Raw genomic sequence first — 16946 nt, 5'->3', positions numbered from 1 at the left:
TTGTTGAAATACAATTAAATGGTCTCATACCTTAAGAAAAGTGCTCTTATTCAGGCTTTACTTTTTGGTTTGGAGCTGCAAAAAAAAGCCTTAGTGTTTGTCAGTTCTGATACGCTGGGTTGGGCCTTGGTGGATAACGATTTGTGGTTTTGTGTGGTAGACCCAGCCCTGGGTGTTTTCATTCCTGGCTGGAGGGAGGGTGGATTATGCCATGTGTCTTAAGTTGGTGTCTCCCAGGAGTTTACTGCAGAATAGGTTTCATTCTCCGTGAAGGCTGAACTCCCAGCTGCTGGGGAATGACAGTGACTGAAAGATAAGAATGGAGATAATATATCTGCTGATGGGAAAGGGATGGTCAGAAACGGATAGATGAAATCCTCGAAATAGCTTAACATATTCTTGAGCAGGGGTGTTTACAGGGAGGCAGTGTTAGGCAAACACTCTGAGGTTAATTTCAGCCTAAAACTTGAACTGGAAGAGAGCAAGTCAGCAGAATGGCACAAATTACCTCTTCCCACTAAGAGTGAAGAACCCTGTTGCTGACATGATCCAAGACTTTCTCCATTGCTGATGGAGACAACTTCTACTGTTTAAAGACAGACCTGTCCTTTGGAAAGGCATTTATTCCCTATGTAATGCTAGCCATGTATTGCTAAAGTAGAATTTAAAGCAGTTGCTTCATTCTTTAGGAAGATCTAGAGACATAAGGATGAAAGAGAGCTATAAACACAGAAAAAAAAAGTTATGTTGTTTAGTTCTACTCCTCTTCTGCTTGGAGTGGCATTTGTTTCATCTTGTTTATATGACCCATAGGGATATATGGGCCTAGTGAAATGATTTAAAGCGTAAGAGGATTTTTGTACAATTTACCTATAAATGCCCCTTTTATCACCTGCAGCACTTGGATGCTTTGCTGAGAGAGATAAAAGACATTGTGGCCAAACACTCCGACCTGTCTGTCCTGGAGGCTTCCTCCAGGACTTATTATATCCTCTGCCGGGAGGAAATTGCCATCTATAGCCAGGTGGATTGTGCTCGAACTCAAATGATAGATGAGTTGATGAAACAGCTTAACCAGCTACTAGATTGCTTCTGGCAAAAGGTGAGTGTGGCTCTTTGAGGGGTAAGCAGACTCTTTTCCTAGGAAAAAAAAAGGAAGATAAAGAAAATTAAGGGGGATATGGAACTATTCTTCGCCTGCCATTTCTGCTTGAAGGAAGCAGAACTCTAAAAGATGAGTTTGCACCTCTGAAAAGAATGGTTCTTCACATTTTAATGAAGCAGATATATTTTGGCAGTATATTTTGGCAGGAATAGAGCTGGGAAAATAATAAACAAGGTAATCCATGCCACCAACCTGTCATTGTATGTCTTCTGGCAGGCTTTTATTGGATGCTGATGTTGTAAAATGTGTCAAGCCAAAAGGTCCCCTAACCTCAGAATTATTTTGTTGATCTGTGCCAGTGTGGGAGAATGTGTACTTGTGAGGAACAAAATTGCTACACCAGATATTCTGGACCTAAGAAATTGCTTTGTAGTTACTCCAGTGCTGTGCCACAGATACTATGTGCAAAATCAGCTAGTGAGTGCTGCTGATCTGCAGGTGATGAGGCTCTTCCCAAAAAGGAACAGTCCTGTAGTTCTCCATATTTGACTGTACATAGGATGCCCTTTGTGCTGTCACTTGGATGTAGGGAAAAAAACCAAGCAAATAGCAGTCCAACCAAGCAAAATGCAGATTGTATTGCTTTGAGGGTCGTGGAAATAATGACTTCCCCCTTGAAAGAGGACTGCAGTCTCCCTCAAAGCTTTTCATTAGGTCTAAAAAGCAGAAACAGCTGGTGGGATATGAATAGCTTGCTGGCTGAGCTGAACAACAGAAGCCTGCAGCTGATCTGATCAACTGTGCCGTCATGAACAGGTGTCATGCCATGGTATGAGAGTTAACACTGGCAAGTTTTTATTGGACACAGGGATATTGCAAAATGTGTCAAGCCAAAAAATCCCCTAACCTCAGATTGGATTAATTTTATTGGTCTTAAATAGAGATCTATGTCAATGTGGGAGAATGTGTACTTATGAGAAACAAGATCAGTGCAAGACCAGGGATTCTTCGACTCCTCCGTAGTGTGATCTATATCTAAATAAAGAGATTTTTCTCCTGGAGCTCCTCCCTTCTAATTCCTGGTTGTATATTTCGTCCCCCAGAATCACATAGTATACTTGTGGAAACTACAGCAATTGCATCTATGGGAAAGTATTTAATATATTTTTAGCTATCTTTGAATGTGATCTGGCAGCTGGAAGCAGGGAAGGTCAGCACCATGTGAACACTTAGCTTTCCAGAGATCCTCAGCAACTGTGTGAGGGACCATGTTGGACTAATTGCTACTTTTTACTCTGTGTTAGCAATACTGCAGCCTCTAGGGAGGCTGCCATTGGTTTATTAATGACAGGGATTTTCCCTTGTACAAAATTCCTGTGCAGTTATATTGTTTTATTTTGACTGTAGAGCAGGACATGAGTAGCATGGTTAAAGGTAAAGGTTAAAGGATGGCTGGAGGAGAGTGATCCAGGCTTGTGGGTTGGTAGGGAAGGGAACACAGTCATTCCTTTGGCCCACACTGGCTAATTCCTTTCTCTTTCCCAAACTTCCATGATTTAGGAAGGAGGATTTTGTACAGATGCAGAAGAAATTTCCCGGATGCATTCTACTTTGAGAAGACTAGCAGCTTTTCATAAGTGAGATCTTTATTTACACAATTTATGTTCCCATGTACTTAAAGTATCAACCTTACAGAAGCAAAGTGAAAATTGCTTGTTTGGTTTATTGTTTTTTTTTTTTGCAAGAGAATGAAAGTGATCTTTATGAGAGGTGCTGCAAGTTTTACTTTCTTCTTAATAGAACTGTACCCTTGGATATGGAATTATTTTTGGACTCATTACTGTGCATCAGCCCTAATGTGGCTGAGAAGTGTATGCTACAGAATTGAGATGTTGGAGTGGACACAGAGATCCCCTCTGTGGTTCCTCTGTCCTAGTTAGATGTTTTTCCACAGCCTTACTAACAAGACTGGTGGTCAGTCTGAAGGGGGTGTAGTGAATGCAGTTGTTCTTTGTAGCAGGTGTAATCTGCTTTTTATTTTTAGTTTATCTGGTCTTCTTTTGTTAGAAGGTGATTTCTCAAACCCTTGACTCTCCAGAGATTGGTAAATTGTCATGCAAGCTAGTACAGAGGTTAGGGGAATTGGGCCTTCTCAGTGTGTCTATTACCTGTCCAGCCTGCTGGGGCTACTGTGGTTTTCCAAAGAGAAGTCTAATGTTGAGTTGAGAATATTAGAAATAGAAATAATAGAAACAGTCTTTTAGAGTGAGCTGAGGACATTGTTCTGTAGACCTTTTTGGGTACTTGAAGACTATGCATAAAGTATAGCAAAAGATACAGAACTCAGGTTTCTTTTTCCTCTCCTCATGACACTGCAGTTTTGTGGTAGGAGTGTAGACTGTAAAGCTATGGTCTGAAGACTGCAGTGTTAGATGATGAAAACCTAATTTTTCCCCCTCATAATTAATATTTAGTTGTTTAATGTTATTTCTATACATCATATGAAGGCAAAAATAGGATACATTTAACCTGTTTGATCAGATGAGTCCTCATTTCTTGCTTAGTGTGTCACTATTATTTCTTTTTTCATCTGCAGTGCTCATGATCTCACCAAGTGGAATCTGTATGATAAGACTTTAAGGTTCCTGGTGTTTGAAACAGAACATGGCAGTTTGCCTGTTCTGGTAAGTAGTTAATATTTAACATTGAAAGATGTTTTTCTTGATGAAAGCACAAAAAATTACAAAGTATTAAATAATCTTAATATGTCAGTGTCCTATGAAACAGGAAGATACTGTGTTCATTTCTCAATCTGGGAAACTGAGGCTATCTTTGGTTATTGCAATCTGTAAATTAATGCCTCTATATTAATTAATTTTGGAAAGTTTTCAGAACTGTGATAATCATCTGACATCTGGATTGATCCTTTGTCATGTTCAGTACTTCCAATGATTGCATAGTCTCAGTTTCAGTGCACATGAAATCATTGGGACCGTGAGGAACCCCCTTTAGATTGCATGTAACCAGACATTGGAATACTTTGGATCTGTTGCTTACACGTTGACTCTTGTTGTAGTGGTTTATAATTACCAGCTGTCTCAACTGTAGCCTTTTGGTTATCTGGTTGCCTCACCTCAAACACTGTGTGAAGATGGAGTTGTGTGTTCTAGGATTGCAAGGTGAAATATTTCAGCAGTTATGAATGAAACCAGCCCGTTTGCAGGAGAGAATTTGGGGTTTTTTGGCAAGGGGTGAAGTTTAGTTAAGTAGAGAGAGCCTGCAGTCAGTGGGTAGAAGTGGACTCCTTTAGATGGAGCATTGGAGCACCAAGGTTTGGCTTCTGCTCTGAACTGGCCTCTGGAGGAGTCTGTCTTTAATCAAAGGCTTTAAAGAACTCCCAAGGAGCTAAGCTCAAGTGAGCCTCTGGGAATACAGTTTTGGATATATGAGTTGCTTTCCCTTGAGCTCATTGAGATGTCAGAGAAGTTCTGCAGAAGCAGCACCTTAGTAATGAAGTTTCTCAGGGGGCAATGCTTGCTTATATGTAAACCTTTTAAATTTATTTTAAGGATCTAAATACAACTGGGAAGTGTTCATGTGAGCAGCATGCTGAATGTCAGGCTTGAATGCTTTGTTTAGTCTTAAGCTTTTTGCTGCTGAGCCTTTAATGTAAATAAAGGACATGTGTTTTTATTTGCAGATTATCCTACCAGCTCTCCAGTGCACTTATTTTTCTCTCCTGTGGCAACTAGCTGCAGTTTCAGAAAATTCTCCCAAGGTTGGTCACTGATGTAATTTTGAAACCTGGAGTTTCACCTCATAGAAGTTTACCCTTATAGAAGTTAAAGCTAATTTTTCTGTTCTGAGATTTCTTAAAAAAGCAAGCTTATAAGAAGATAGTTTGTCTGTTTTGTTGAGGAAACCAAATAGAATTGAGGCATTTTCTCTCTATCTTATCTTCTTTTTTTTTTTTTCTTTTAATCTGTATGTGCTTTTTCAGTCTGCAGGAACAATGGTTCACCGCTATTTTTACTGCAAAACATGTGCATCAAATTCCTAGGGCTTGATGGAGATAAGGAACTTGTCTCACTACCAAAGAGTTTGTTGTTTTCTTGTTTTAAGCAACAAAGAATATTAAGTGAAAACTCCAGGACATTCTGTAACTTTGTTTCTTTTTAAAATTTTCTTGATGTACCAACCTGTGTATTTCTGTCAGAAAGGCTGAGGAAGGTGGTAGTTTTCTCATCGGTTGACTATTTACTTACATGATTTTTAAAAGTATCAAGCTTTAGCAGATGTTTCAGAAGAAAGTCTAGTTTAAGACACCAGAAAGGAAAACTCTTTTATGTTTTATTTCATGTGTGAATGTGTACCCTGTGGGGCTCCTCCTCATGATGATTTCTGTCTCCAGTGGGTGCTGCCTTGTCATTCTGTCCCCTTCCCTGGCGCTCATGTGCACCAGGACAGGCGCTGACACGGACATTGGCGTGAGGAATGCCCGCTGGGGCGTTACCCGTTTGGCCACTGATTCACTGTCTATTCCCGTCCCGTTCCATTCCTGCCCGGATCCCCACATCTCTCACTGCTCCAGTGTGTTCTGCCTTTCACTCCAGACACAGTTAGCTCAGCTTGGTAATGGGGCAGCACATTTTTTAATTTGGCCTTCATATGGGAGCAAATTTTGATTGGAAGCAGATGTGACGGCCCATTCTGCAGGGCAAATCTGGATGTTGGCAGATAGAGAAGTTTCAAGACCAAAAAAATAAATTCCTGGACAGCAGCTCTGTTATTTCCCTTTGCTCCTCCCCTAGCAGTGTTAAGAGAATGTATTGCCCCTCACCTGGTTCTCCTCAGCATGTCCTGGGATGAATCCCTTTTCTTATAAATGTAGAGCTGCGTAACATGAAATCTCCCTCTCTTGAAGGGCATTCCTTTTACACTGATGGCTCAGAGCTCAGTGCAGTACAGCTGAGACCTGGTCAGAAAATCTATTGTATGGCTGCGAGCAAACCAAATAGTCTCCCATACTGGATTCATCTTAACAAAGTGTGGTTCTTAAGTTTCTGAGTGCCAAAGTTAAACCCTATTCTCTTTGTAGTCATTAGAGGAAGAAGGGAGAAAACCAACTCCAAAAGGCAGTGCACATTGAACATTAGGTGGAATGGACCAGAGGTTTTTATGACTCTGCTTCCATTGTTATCACTGCTTTATACAGATAAGATGAAGTGAATAACAGAATACATGCTGCCCTCCCTACAGATGGAGAAACAAAGAGTTTGTGACTTGCTGAATTCCACTGGACTCAGCAACTGTGACAGATTGCAGTTGTTCATAGCTAGTAAGCTGTTCTGTGAAATGCCAGCTTCTTTCATCGTGTCATCAGCTGTGCTATCTTAAATGAATAATATGAGTGGAAGAAAGATGCAACTGTTGTTTGTTCTGTAATTCTCTGTTGAACCGTAGTCTCTAACATATTGGTCCTTTTGTTTTTCCTAAATGTGTTTTTAGGAGACTCTTTTTCCACTAAGAAGGCAGCTGAGACATTTCAGTCAGATTTGCACATGCTTCCTCCACCATAAGGAAAAAGATGTAAGAGAAAAGGTTTGTGTTTTTCTATCACTTAATGAGCATTTGTGCTCAGATCTCCTTTTAAATGCCTGCCTTTTTTTCGTACTGGTTTTTCATTCTATTAAATTTTTGCTGTGTTTTTGTCTCTTAGCAGAGAGATAACACATAGAAACCCCAGTCTTCAACTATTTCTTTTAAATAAAAGCTAAAGTTAAGTTAGTTAAAATGCTACAAGTTAGTGCTGTCTGCATGAGTCCATCTGCAGAATCAAGGCCTCAATCTGAATGAAAATCATTGTGTTTTCTGATTAGACCAGTGTACTGGTTGCTATCATTGCTTCATTCATATTTTGCTATGAATATTACTTAAAGAAATAGAGAAATTGTCCAGTGGTTCATGTGTTAAAAGAGGGGTATTTCAACTTAATATAGGTCCTCTTCTTGCCCACAGATCTTTGGGCGGTATTTGTGCATGATACTTGTGTACACTGCATCCTAACATACAAGTTTTTTAAGGATTTAGCTGGGGCATTTCATCACAGCTGAAGCAAACAGAAATCTTTAGTTTGCAAGGAAGAAGTGGGATGGAAACTTGATTGTGTTTGATGGAAATGCAAAGTGGAATTGGCACAAAAAGTAACATGGTCTCTAAATCCTTCTTTGGCTTTATTTGCTTGGTACAGGCCTTCATGATACTCTGTGACTGGTTGCTGATTTTGAGTCACCTGGATTCAAATAACAATGAAGATGCAGTTGGACTTCTAGGTTATCTTCCTAACACAGAACTTCAGGAAAAACTGTTTTCATTTATCCAGGAACACGTTTTCATGGATGGAGAAGAGGAAAAAAAAGGTTAGACATCTTCATCACTGGAGAAACAGTCTACTGTTTTTGCTATCATTTGTCATCTGCAGTGAATGTATCAGGGAAAAAGGCTGGCCTTTCTTTTGTTGTTATTTTGTGAGTTGCTTTGTTTTTTTTTCTAGCTGGGCACCTTTACAAACAAAAAAACCCTGTAATTCTTTGATCTGTGCAGACTGTGGGTTAACCAATTCACCTGTATGATGAAAAGGACTGAAGTAAAGTGGGGTTGGGTGAGTAAAAGTGTTTGGTAGACTGACTTCCATGGTCCAAATGTTAGAGGAAGGCCTTGCAGTGTTGTAGTGTGTCAGTGCATGGACCCTTCTAGGCCATCAGAGTAAAGAACCAGTAGATTTTGATTTTGGGGCTGTGGGGCTGATTTCATGGACAGAGACACCTTCCACTAGAGGAAGTTGCTCAAATCCCCATCCAGCCTGGCCTTCAACATGGAATGGAGCATCCACAGCTTCTCTGGGCAACCTGTTTCAGTGTCTCACCATCACCACAGTCAAGTCCTTATGCCCAAGAAATAAATCTGCCCTCTGTCTGTTTAAAGCCATTCCCCATTGGATCACTACATGCTGTTGTAAGAAGTCCCTTTCCACCTCTCTTGTTGGCCCTGTTTAGGTACTCGAAAGTGCTACAGGGTCTCCCCAGAAGCTCCCCTTCTCCAGGTGGAAGAACCCTAATTCTCTCAACCTGTTTTCATAGGCAAGGTGCTCCAGCCCTCTGAGTATCTTCATGGCCCTCCTCTGGACTCACTCCAGCAGGTCCACATCCTTCTTGTGTTGGGGGCCCCAGAGCTGGGCACAGCACTCCAGCTGGGGTCTCAGCAGAGCAGAGTAGGGGCAGAATCACCTCCTCACCCTGCTGGCCTCACTGGTTTGGATGCACCCCGGGACACAGTTGGCTTTTTGGGCTGTGAGCACACGCTGCTGGGTCTTGCCGAGCTTCTCATCAGCCAACACCCCCAAGTCCTTTTCCTCAGGGCTGCTTTCAGTCCAGTGGGAAATAGTGTTTGTTGCTCTACTGCCTTTTTTCAAACACATTTGGATGCTGTATTGATGTTGTAATTATGAAGGCTGGTTTTCTTTTGAGAGTGTTTTGAAAATAGATTGTTCGATGTGGTTCTGAGGACAAGTTCAAGTGCCATGCTTTGAGAAAACAAGTGTTGTTCTAGATTTCTCTAACTGCTCTTCAGCTGTTCAGATGGAGTTCTCTGTTCAGTTTTGGGCACCACACTTCCTTAGGTCATGGTGTATATACAAGAACCACTGATGGGCAACATTGCATGGCCAAAATTGCAAAAGGGAAATAGTAAGAGAATCTGAATTAGTAAAGATACAGTAGAAAAGATTGCACAAGTAGGTTGTAGTTGTGGGAATTGTTGAAGCAGGTTATGTTTCAGGATGTTTATGTTATGTTTCTGAAACTGATAAAATTGATCCTGCTTTGGGATAGATGGCCTGAGATCTTTTTCAAACCTTTATTCTGTGATGCCTTCAATTTTTCAGTTCTCCCCACAAAGGATCCGTTTCACCCTATTGCAGATTCCTTCCTGAACAAGTGATTTTGTGATGCAAGGTGTGCTTGTCTGTGTGCACAGCTGGCAGCTCTTTCATTCCAGTTTAAACTCTAACTTTCAGATACTTGTGATCAGTCATTTGCCTTATGTTTGTTTCCAGGCCCACAGTCATTCTAGAAGCAGAAAGAGTCCACACCAAAATTATAGGTCAGAGACTGAAGTCTTTTGGTATTTGATAGCTCACATGTGCAGCAGGAGAGTGTCTTGGCTCTCCTACTGCCACAAACTCTCCCCAGGCACCTTTTTAGCACTGTTGGAAACTCTTAAGAGTATCTTTTTCCCATGAAAAGTAAAAGAGATACTTAAGAGTATCTGTTTCCCACGAGTTATCCAGCTAGTAACTAACTCATGTTCCAGACACTTGTTCCTAATGCTATTAAGTGACTTTTCTTCCTTTTACTCTTGTTGATAAGCACTTGGAGAATTTAATTGGAACTTGGAGAATTTAATTGGAACTCTTGCTGACTGTGTGTGACAACTTTTGTAGGGTTTCCAGTGAGTTATGTGCTCTTTTCTACCATCTGTTTTATTCTGTGAAAAAAAATGTGTTTGCAATTTTTCAGGTCCCTTCCATTTGGTATGTTTGTGCCTTTTATTCTACTTGCTGGTTCAGTTCTGTAACTGTGAGCAGTGTTGTACTTGGAGATTCTGACTAGTAGAAATGCCAAAGTCCTATGAAGATCAGAGTAGGAGACTGTGGAAAAGGACTGTTTTCACTGTTACCAACTGGAGCTTTGAAATGGGAATAAACCTGTGTTTTCTGATGTACACAGGAATGAGCACTGGCACCTGTTACTGAACAGCTGAGTCTGTGCTATTTAGATGAAAGTTGGTCATTTAAACTGAGATACCTTAAATAAAGTAATAGAACAAAGCTTCAATGCTTTTGTTTCCCTAGATCTGACAGAAGAGGGAAAGGATGAAGCTTGCAAACTTGATGACTTGCACAAAAAGCGGAGTCTTCTGGCAGCATATTGCAAGTTAATTGTGTATAATGTGGTAGAGATGACTGCAGCTGCTGAGATCTATAAGTATTATGTGAAGGTAATGTTTTAGATAAGGTTGTTCCTACCAGTGCATTTTAGTTTTTGAAAGTGTCTCCAGTGTTTGTGAAAGAGGGTGTTAATAAGTGTTATGGCTCAGAGTCCTGGGATAATCACAAAAGAATCAAGCAGGAGTGGGGCAGAGCTCCTCTCTTGGTTCCACAAAGATACCTCACTGCAGACAAAGCAACTGAAAATTGAGGAGAGGATGTGTCTGTCTGGACATCTGCTCCTCAGCTTCTCCAGAGAGGCCACTGCAGAGCAGCAGTTTATGGCTGGAGAGTGATTCATGTGTTTAGGTTCTCACACTGAAGTGTTCAGCTTAATTCATACAGCTCACACAGTGTATGCAGGTGCCTACATTTCACAGGAGTCCCAGGGTTTAACCACTCTGAAGGGGGCTTGAGGAGGGCCAAGATCATCAGAGTGGGCAGTTTCCTTGAGTCAACTGACAGAACTTTGGAAATACCTGAATATGAATCTTGTTCTTTGCTTCATTGGCAAGCACTAGTAAAGTGCAGAAAACTCCATTTGTCTATTTGGTGAGGCTTTGCTTTTTTTAAAGAATTACAATTAATTGTGAATTAAGAGTTGACAATCAATTAGTTGTTAATACTTAACAATTTCAGTGTAACTTTGATCCTCACATTATTCTTCAAGGACCATACCATTGCTTTGCATATGAAATATTATAAAAGATCCAGTTTTCATCTTTTAACTTGCATGTTCTGATATTGGGAGTGTTTTAGGAACTTCTTGTGTCACTTGAACAGTCATGTGGTTTGTGTTCTCCCAGTGCTAAAGAAGGGGAATGCTAACTCTCAATTGTTTTGTTGCTGTTAATAGACCTACAGTGATTTTGGAGACATAATTAAAGAAACGTTAAGCAAGACGAGGTACAATGACAAAATTCAGAGTGCCAAGACACTGATTCTCTGTCTGCAGCAGGTAAGGTTAAGATTAAAGCAAGAGGCTAGGGGCTCTTATGCTAGCTGTATTCACAGTGAAGATTTTTACCTCCCATGCCATAATTATTCAAAATCATTAGAAAACCTAGTGACAGAATTTACTTCCTTTCCTGCACTTTCTATATATATATTGTTTTTGCATGTCACAATTAAAACTCCTTTCAAATCATTACACCTATCTTAAAAGGTGCTTTTGTCCACAATGTTTTTTGGTCATGTTTTTAATCTTCAAGTGCATAGTATATTAGAACTGATGTGAGATTAAGTGTTTCTTGGGACATGATGTCTCTTAATAAATGTTAAGGATCTTATGTTGTGTTTTATGGACTACCTTAATTCTTTCTCAGTTTGAGGACCCATGGATGTGCTTGTGTCTGGCCACTCCAACTCCCCCTGTATTTTCAGCTTTTTTTTTTTTTTTTTCTGGATGAAAGTGGGTTGCAGCTCTTCTGAAGGGTCTCAGTTGCTTGCAGCTGCTGACTGATAGCCAGTTAGCTATTTTAGCAGCTGCTTTTGCCAGCTCTGCCCGTGGCCAGAGCTGCTTCTAGCCTGGAGTCCTGCTGTAATCCAGAGAGCAGGCTCCTCCCGAGGATACTGACACATGAGCTTTGCTTATTTCACACACATTGCCAGGGACTTAGATCTGTGAACCAGCCCTTGAAATCTGAGCTTAGATGAGTCTAAGCAGCATTTGGCTACATATATTCTGCTGACATAGTCAGGACTTGGTGTTTAGGTATCACATAGACAACAGGCCCTTTTTGGCCTTTGCCTGACCTTGAAAGTTAACAGGTTGATAAGAACAAGCTACTTCCATATTCTATTAGAAAAAAACCCAAAGCACAGTTAATTGAGCTCAAGATGTGGTTTTGACCTACTCTTACTCTTCGAAATGGGACTATGGTGCTGCCAGACTTGCAGCTTTGTATCTGCACTGAGCTACTCTGAAAGCATCTCAGGCAAATTAGGCCTCTGGGGCTTGGTTCAGAAGCCCCAAAAGGAGATGAGGTCAGTGGGACCATCATCTTCAGGAATCAGTTTTTTGTTTATACACATAATTTTTTTATTTTTATTTTTAAATTTGTGCCTGTCTTAGGAGCACAGCAGCGTGCTTTGTGTCAGTTCCTTGTCATTGTTCCATGCAGTGCTTCAGAAGCCCATGGCTCACCTGCTCTTCTGTGAGGCTCCTCTCTGTGTGAGGTGGCTGTGTCTGTCTCTCTGCCTGGTGCTTTGTTTGCCTGTAGGATTACCTGTGTTTGCTTATCTGAGACTTCTCTTGCAGCTGTTTCAGACACATGCAGAAAGCCAAGACAGCAGTAATGGTGTGGACTTCTCCTCTCCTTCCTTTGCAAACATCAAAGAACTTGCTCGTCGCTTTTCACTAACATTTGGTTGGGACCAAGTGAAATCTAGAGAATCTATAGCCATGATACACAAGTATGTGCCATGAACCATCATGTTGTCCGTGGTCATTGCTTTTATTAGTTGTCTCTTTTATCTGTTTTATTACTCTGTTCTTTTCTGTTTTTCTTTCAATAGGGAAGGGATTGAATTTGCTTTTCAAGGAGCTACTGGAGTAGATGGAAAATGCTTGCCTCCTAACTTGAGCTTTCTGTTAATCATCAGTGAATTTTCCAACAAGCTGCTGAAGCCAGACAAAAGACTAGTGTAAGTTCAGTTCTTGTACACCATCATACACAGTTTGTGATTTGTGTATCCCTCTACAAAGGACACTTGAACTTCAGCGTGGCAGAATTTGCTCAAGGGCACTTCAGAGAACCTCTGAAATCAGTCTGCCCTTCAGGCTGTTAGTTTGAGACACACTTGTTGAATTTTGTAGTAGTAGTTATTTCAGATTGCATCTGCAATAAGCATTCTAGATTTTTCTTACACATAGTTGTGGCCACATATGGCAGTTCTTCTGAAGGAAAGGCTGTTAATTTGGTGGAAGAGATTTGTGACTTGACTGGTTAGTGGAGTGGCAGGAATGCTTTTCTGAACAAAAAAGTAAATCAGAATACTGTGGAAGAAATAATGCAGGGATCATTATTTTGTAATTATCTATTTCCACAGCTTCAGACCTCAATTATGTGAATTCCATGGAACATATTTGGAATAAAAATATATGTGACACTCTTCATTATATAGATATTTAAATCCAAGAATTTACTGTTTACACAGGCATATGCCCTGATCCAGTGGGTCATGTTTTAAACACTTACATTTAATGCTATAAGAGTCATAGCTTTGTTTTTGTATCAGTAGGGTATTATGCACCTGAATGGAGAGATATATGGGTATGTATCTTATTTCCTTCTTCACCTGCCTCAGCTCTGATAATTTTTGAGATGGAAGTAACATTGTTCCTTCTATTTGACCTTTAGCATTACTTCCTTAGTCAGTGCTGTTCATTTGGATCTGGATCTCTGCACTTCAGAGATACTTCCAGGTATTTCCATTTTTCTGAAAGCACATTTGAAGATGTGCGACAGTAAGACACATCTGCCTTTCTGCATTTCTGAGCAAATCACTCCAGTACACAACAAGAAGAGTTTTACTTTTGAAAGGAAGTCAGCAGAAAGGGAGGAAAGCCAACTGTCACATCTTTCTGAGCTCTGTGTAACTTGCTTGTTCCCATGTCACTTTGTCTTACATTGGAGGAGAACTTCCATGAGAATCATCAGTCGGGTTTTATGTAACATGGGTCAAGAATAATAAAATGTCTATTTTCCTGTTACTTCACATGACACAATTTATTAATGATTGCCATCAACACAATTCATTTGAAAAAATTGATTCAAAGGTGGAGTGCAAAATGCAGAAGAAAAGTAGTCAACATACACTGATTGCTGACCCATAATCTATGGATATGGGTATGGATATGAATGGATAACTTAATTTGCTATTCTTGCATTTTTCTCAGATGAGAATCTTTGAGATTTGCCACTAAAATTGGTTTTCATAGAATCCATAGGACTCAAGGATCATCTAGTCCCAACCCCCCTGCCGTGGGGAGGAACACTTTCTACTAGACCAGGTTGCTCAAAGCCTCATCCAACGTGGCCTTGAACACTTCCATGGACAGGGAGTCCAGAACTGCTCTGGGCAACCTGCTCCAGTGCATCACCACAGTCCCAGTCAGGAAATTCTTCCTAATATCTAATCTAAACTCACACTCAGTTTAAAGCCATTTAAAGCCATTTAAAGCCATTTAAAGCCTTGTCCTATTTCTACATTCCCTTATAGAAAGTCCGTTTCCGGCTCTCTTTTCATCTCTGTTTAGGTACTAGAAGGTGCTGTAAGTCCTCCCAAGAGCCTTCTCTTCTCTAGGCTGAATAATGCAAACTCCTTCAGCCTTTCTTCATCAGGGAAATGCTCCAGGCCCCAGTTTGGACAGTTATAACTCTGTCCATTGTTGTCTGTATTTTAAAGAGCTGTAAGCCTCTGTGGTCACACCCATGCAATAAGTAGATTTCTGTTAAACTGTCCTTGAAAAACTGTCATTTCATTTACTTCTGGGAGTTGTTTTTAATCAAACAAGAGGAAAATATTTAATTGTTGATGGGGCAGATCAAAGCTAAATCCTGATATTTTTTCCCTAGGACTATATTAAACCTCTTGATTAGAGGATATATTCTGGAAGTATATTCCTGAATGTATCAGATACATTTGATGCATTCAGGTAGGTTTATTCATGGAGAAGTTTTGTGGAGAATAACAGAACCTAGTAGGGAATGCACTTGACTTCTTACTGCTTTGGGCCTTCCATTTACTGCTGGGAACAAATGGGAAACAATAAAATTTGCTAGAAGGGAAATTGCAATTTATCCACAAGTATGTTCATACTATGTTTCTAGAATAACAGTTTCTGTTCTGGGAGGTCATAAGTGCCTTGCAGAGACTGGAGATTATATTTCCTCTTAGAAATATTTAGGTTTAGCTCCATCATAAATTATTGGATGGAATGTTTTAGGTCAACATGAACTTTGAGAAACAAACATCTGGTTATTTTCATTTTTCTTATTAATCGTAGGATTGATGTCCAGGTCTATATGTTAACATATGTGAACGTACCTGTAACAGATGACATACAGAATATGGGCATTTGTTAGAAAGGACTATATTTCAACACCATGGAAGTATATGGACTTTAACCCTCTCCCCTGTAATTGCACAGGCTCTAGCAGTAAAATACCTGGCTTGTCAGTTGCTCTGTGCCACAAAATGCACACAAGAAATGAATTGCTGAATAGCAAGCAGCATGAAGGGCCTGATTCCTGAATCAGTAGGAGTCTTTCCATTGACATTGATAGCAGTTGGATTAGACCCTGAAACTGTAGTTACAATACGTGCTTGTTTGGAACCAACAAATTCCATTACCAGGGTTTCTTGATCCCTGGGGCCCCCAGAGTCCAGGACTCTAATTGTTTCGGAGCCAGTGCTTACCCTGACCTCCTCTCAGCACTGGTTTTCTTGTTTTGCAAAGCAAATGAAATGTCTGATATTTTCCAGGCCACTCTCCTAATCAAAAAAAAAAAATAAAAGAAAAGAATAATATGTTGCACAGGCTGGTGTTAAAACTGTCACTTCTGGTATTTGCTAAGGTGGGGTCTGTTTTAACAACACTGGGCTTGATTTTGAAGTGATGGACTGTAGCTGAAATGTGGTGAATATCCGGTTTCTAATACTGAGTCAGACTTTGGTTTTCTTTTCTTATTGTTATTAAGTAGGAATGGGTCAGAAAAACTTTGTTGGAAATGTCCTGTTTTTCAAATAAGAGTGTTTGAAGATGGTCTTTTTGCTCCAGGAAAGGTGCTAGCTTCACCTGGGATTCAGGAAGGCCCAGTGTCAAATCTCTGGCCTGAATCAGACAGAACAAGGATTTGAGATAATGTTTCCCACATCCCATGTATTGTCACAACTATAGAGCAGTTATCTACTTCTTGCAAACACTTGACATTTTAGTGAGAGAACTGGATTTAGTTTGAGCTGATAATATAGAAAAGTGATTTAATTGGTTGTTCTTTTTTTAAATTTTGACAGAACAGGCATTCATGGTATAAAACCCCCATTGCCTGACCTGTACTGTTTTCTGTACTACTGAATCACAGGGAGCATATCTTGCCTGGGGTCTTCTTTGTGTTCATGAGGCAGAAAAGGCCACCAGAAGAAAAGAATCCTTGAAGAATTCTGCTCTGTTCAGGTTGCTACTGGCAGCAGCAATTGGCAGACTTTCCCTGCACAGGAAACTCTTTATAGAAGCTGATGTAGTTTCGTAATTTCTGTGGATCTTGTGTTGTTTCTAATGCTAAAAATTCAAGCACCCTTTTAGCTTTGAAGATGTTTGCATTTTTAATAGATAGTTCAAAGATGTCAGGTACTTCACAGAAAAATAGTGCCCTCTCTTCAGCAGTTCTGTTTGCACCTTTGGAGAGTAAAGTGAAAACCCTTTCTTGCAATACCTGCCCTAGATATTGAATGGAAGGATAGTGAGTTTCCTTATGCTTGCTTTTGTTTTTGTTCCAGGTACAGTTACTTACAGAGGTACATAACAGAGCCACTGGCCTGCAGAGGAGACAAATGGCAGCCTTTGGTCTGGTACAGAAACTCTTTATTGTCAAATGAAGATGAGGAGAGCTCTGTCCTTGGCAGTTTGGGAGAGTGGCCCCCTGTGGGCTCATCTAAGACATCTTCTTTTAAAAGGAAATTGTCTAATGGTATGAAAACTTCCCAGTTCTTGATCAGCTGTATTTTTTGTCTGTCTGGAAAAACTGCTGTATCTGCTATTTTGCTTAGCTGTAGCAAATTTGCACATGC

General features: G+C 40.3%; 1 protein-coding gene across 2 annotated transcripts in view; it reads left to right on the top strand.

Annotated features, from left to right (window-relative positions):
* Nucleotides 1-16946, top strand: part of LOC128934538 (cohesin subunit SA-2-like) — a 56662-nt gene that overhangs the window by 35961 nt on the left and 3755 nt on the right. For both annotated transcript variants that reach the window (XM_054272169.1, XM_054272170.1), the window contains 11 exons: nucleotides 899-1102; nucleotides 2666-2742; nucleotides 3702-3789; nucleotides 4806-4883; nucleotides 6614-6706; nucleotides 7356-7524; nucleotides 10017-10162; nucleotides 11008-11109; nucleotides 12412-12566; nucleotides 12669-12797; nucleotides 16656-16846. In XM_054272169.1, coding sequence (XP_054128144.1) covers nucleotides 899-1102; nucleotides 2666-2742; nucleotides 3702-3789; nucleotides 4806-4883; nucleotides 6614-6706; nucleotides 7356-7524; nucleotides 10017-10162; nucleotides 11008-11109; nucleotides 12412-12566; nucleotides 12669-12797; nucleotides 16656-16846 — 1432 coding nt within the window. The remainder of the gene's footprint in view (nucleotides 1-898; nucleotides 1103-2665; nucleotides 2743-3701; nucleotides 3790-4805; nucleotides 4884-6613; nucleotides 6707-7355; nucleotides 7525-10016; nucleotides 10163-11007; nucleotides 11110-12411; nucleotides 12567-12668; nucleotides 12798-16655; nucleotides 16847-16946) is intronic.

Source organism: Melozone crissalis, unplaced genomic scaffold, assembly GCF_028551555.1.
Source record: "Melozone crissalis strain CALT ecotype California unplaced genomic scaffold, PUWL_Pcris_2 ptg000013l_1, whole genome shotgun sequence".
Classification (NCBI taxonomy): domain Eukaryota; kingdom Metazoa; phylum Chordata; class Aves; order Passeriformes; family Passerellidae; genus Melozone; species Melozone crissalis.
Note: the sequence above shows the minus strand (reverse complement) of the source record. Positions and strands in the feature narration are given on the sequence as shown.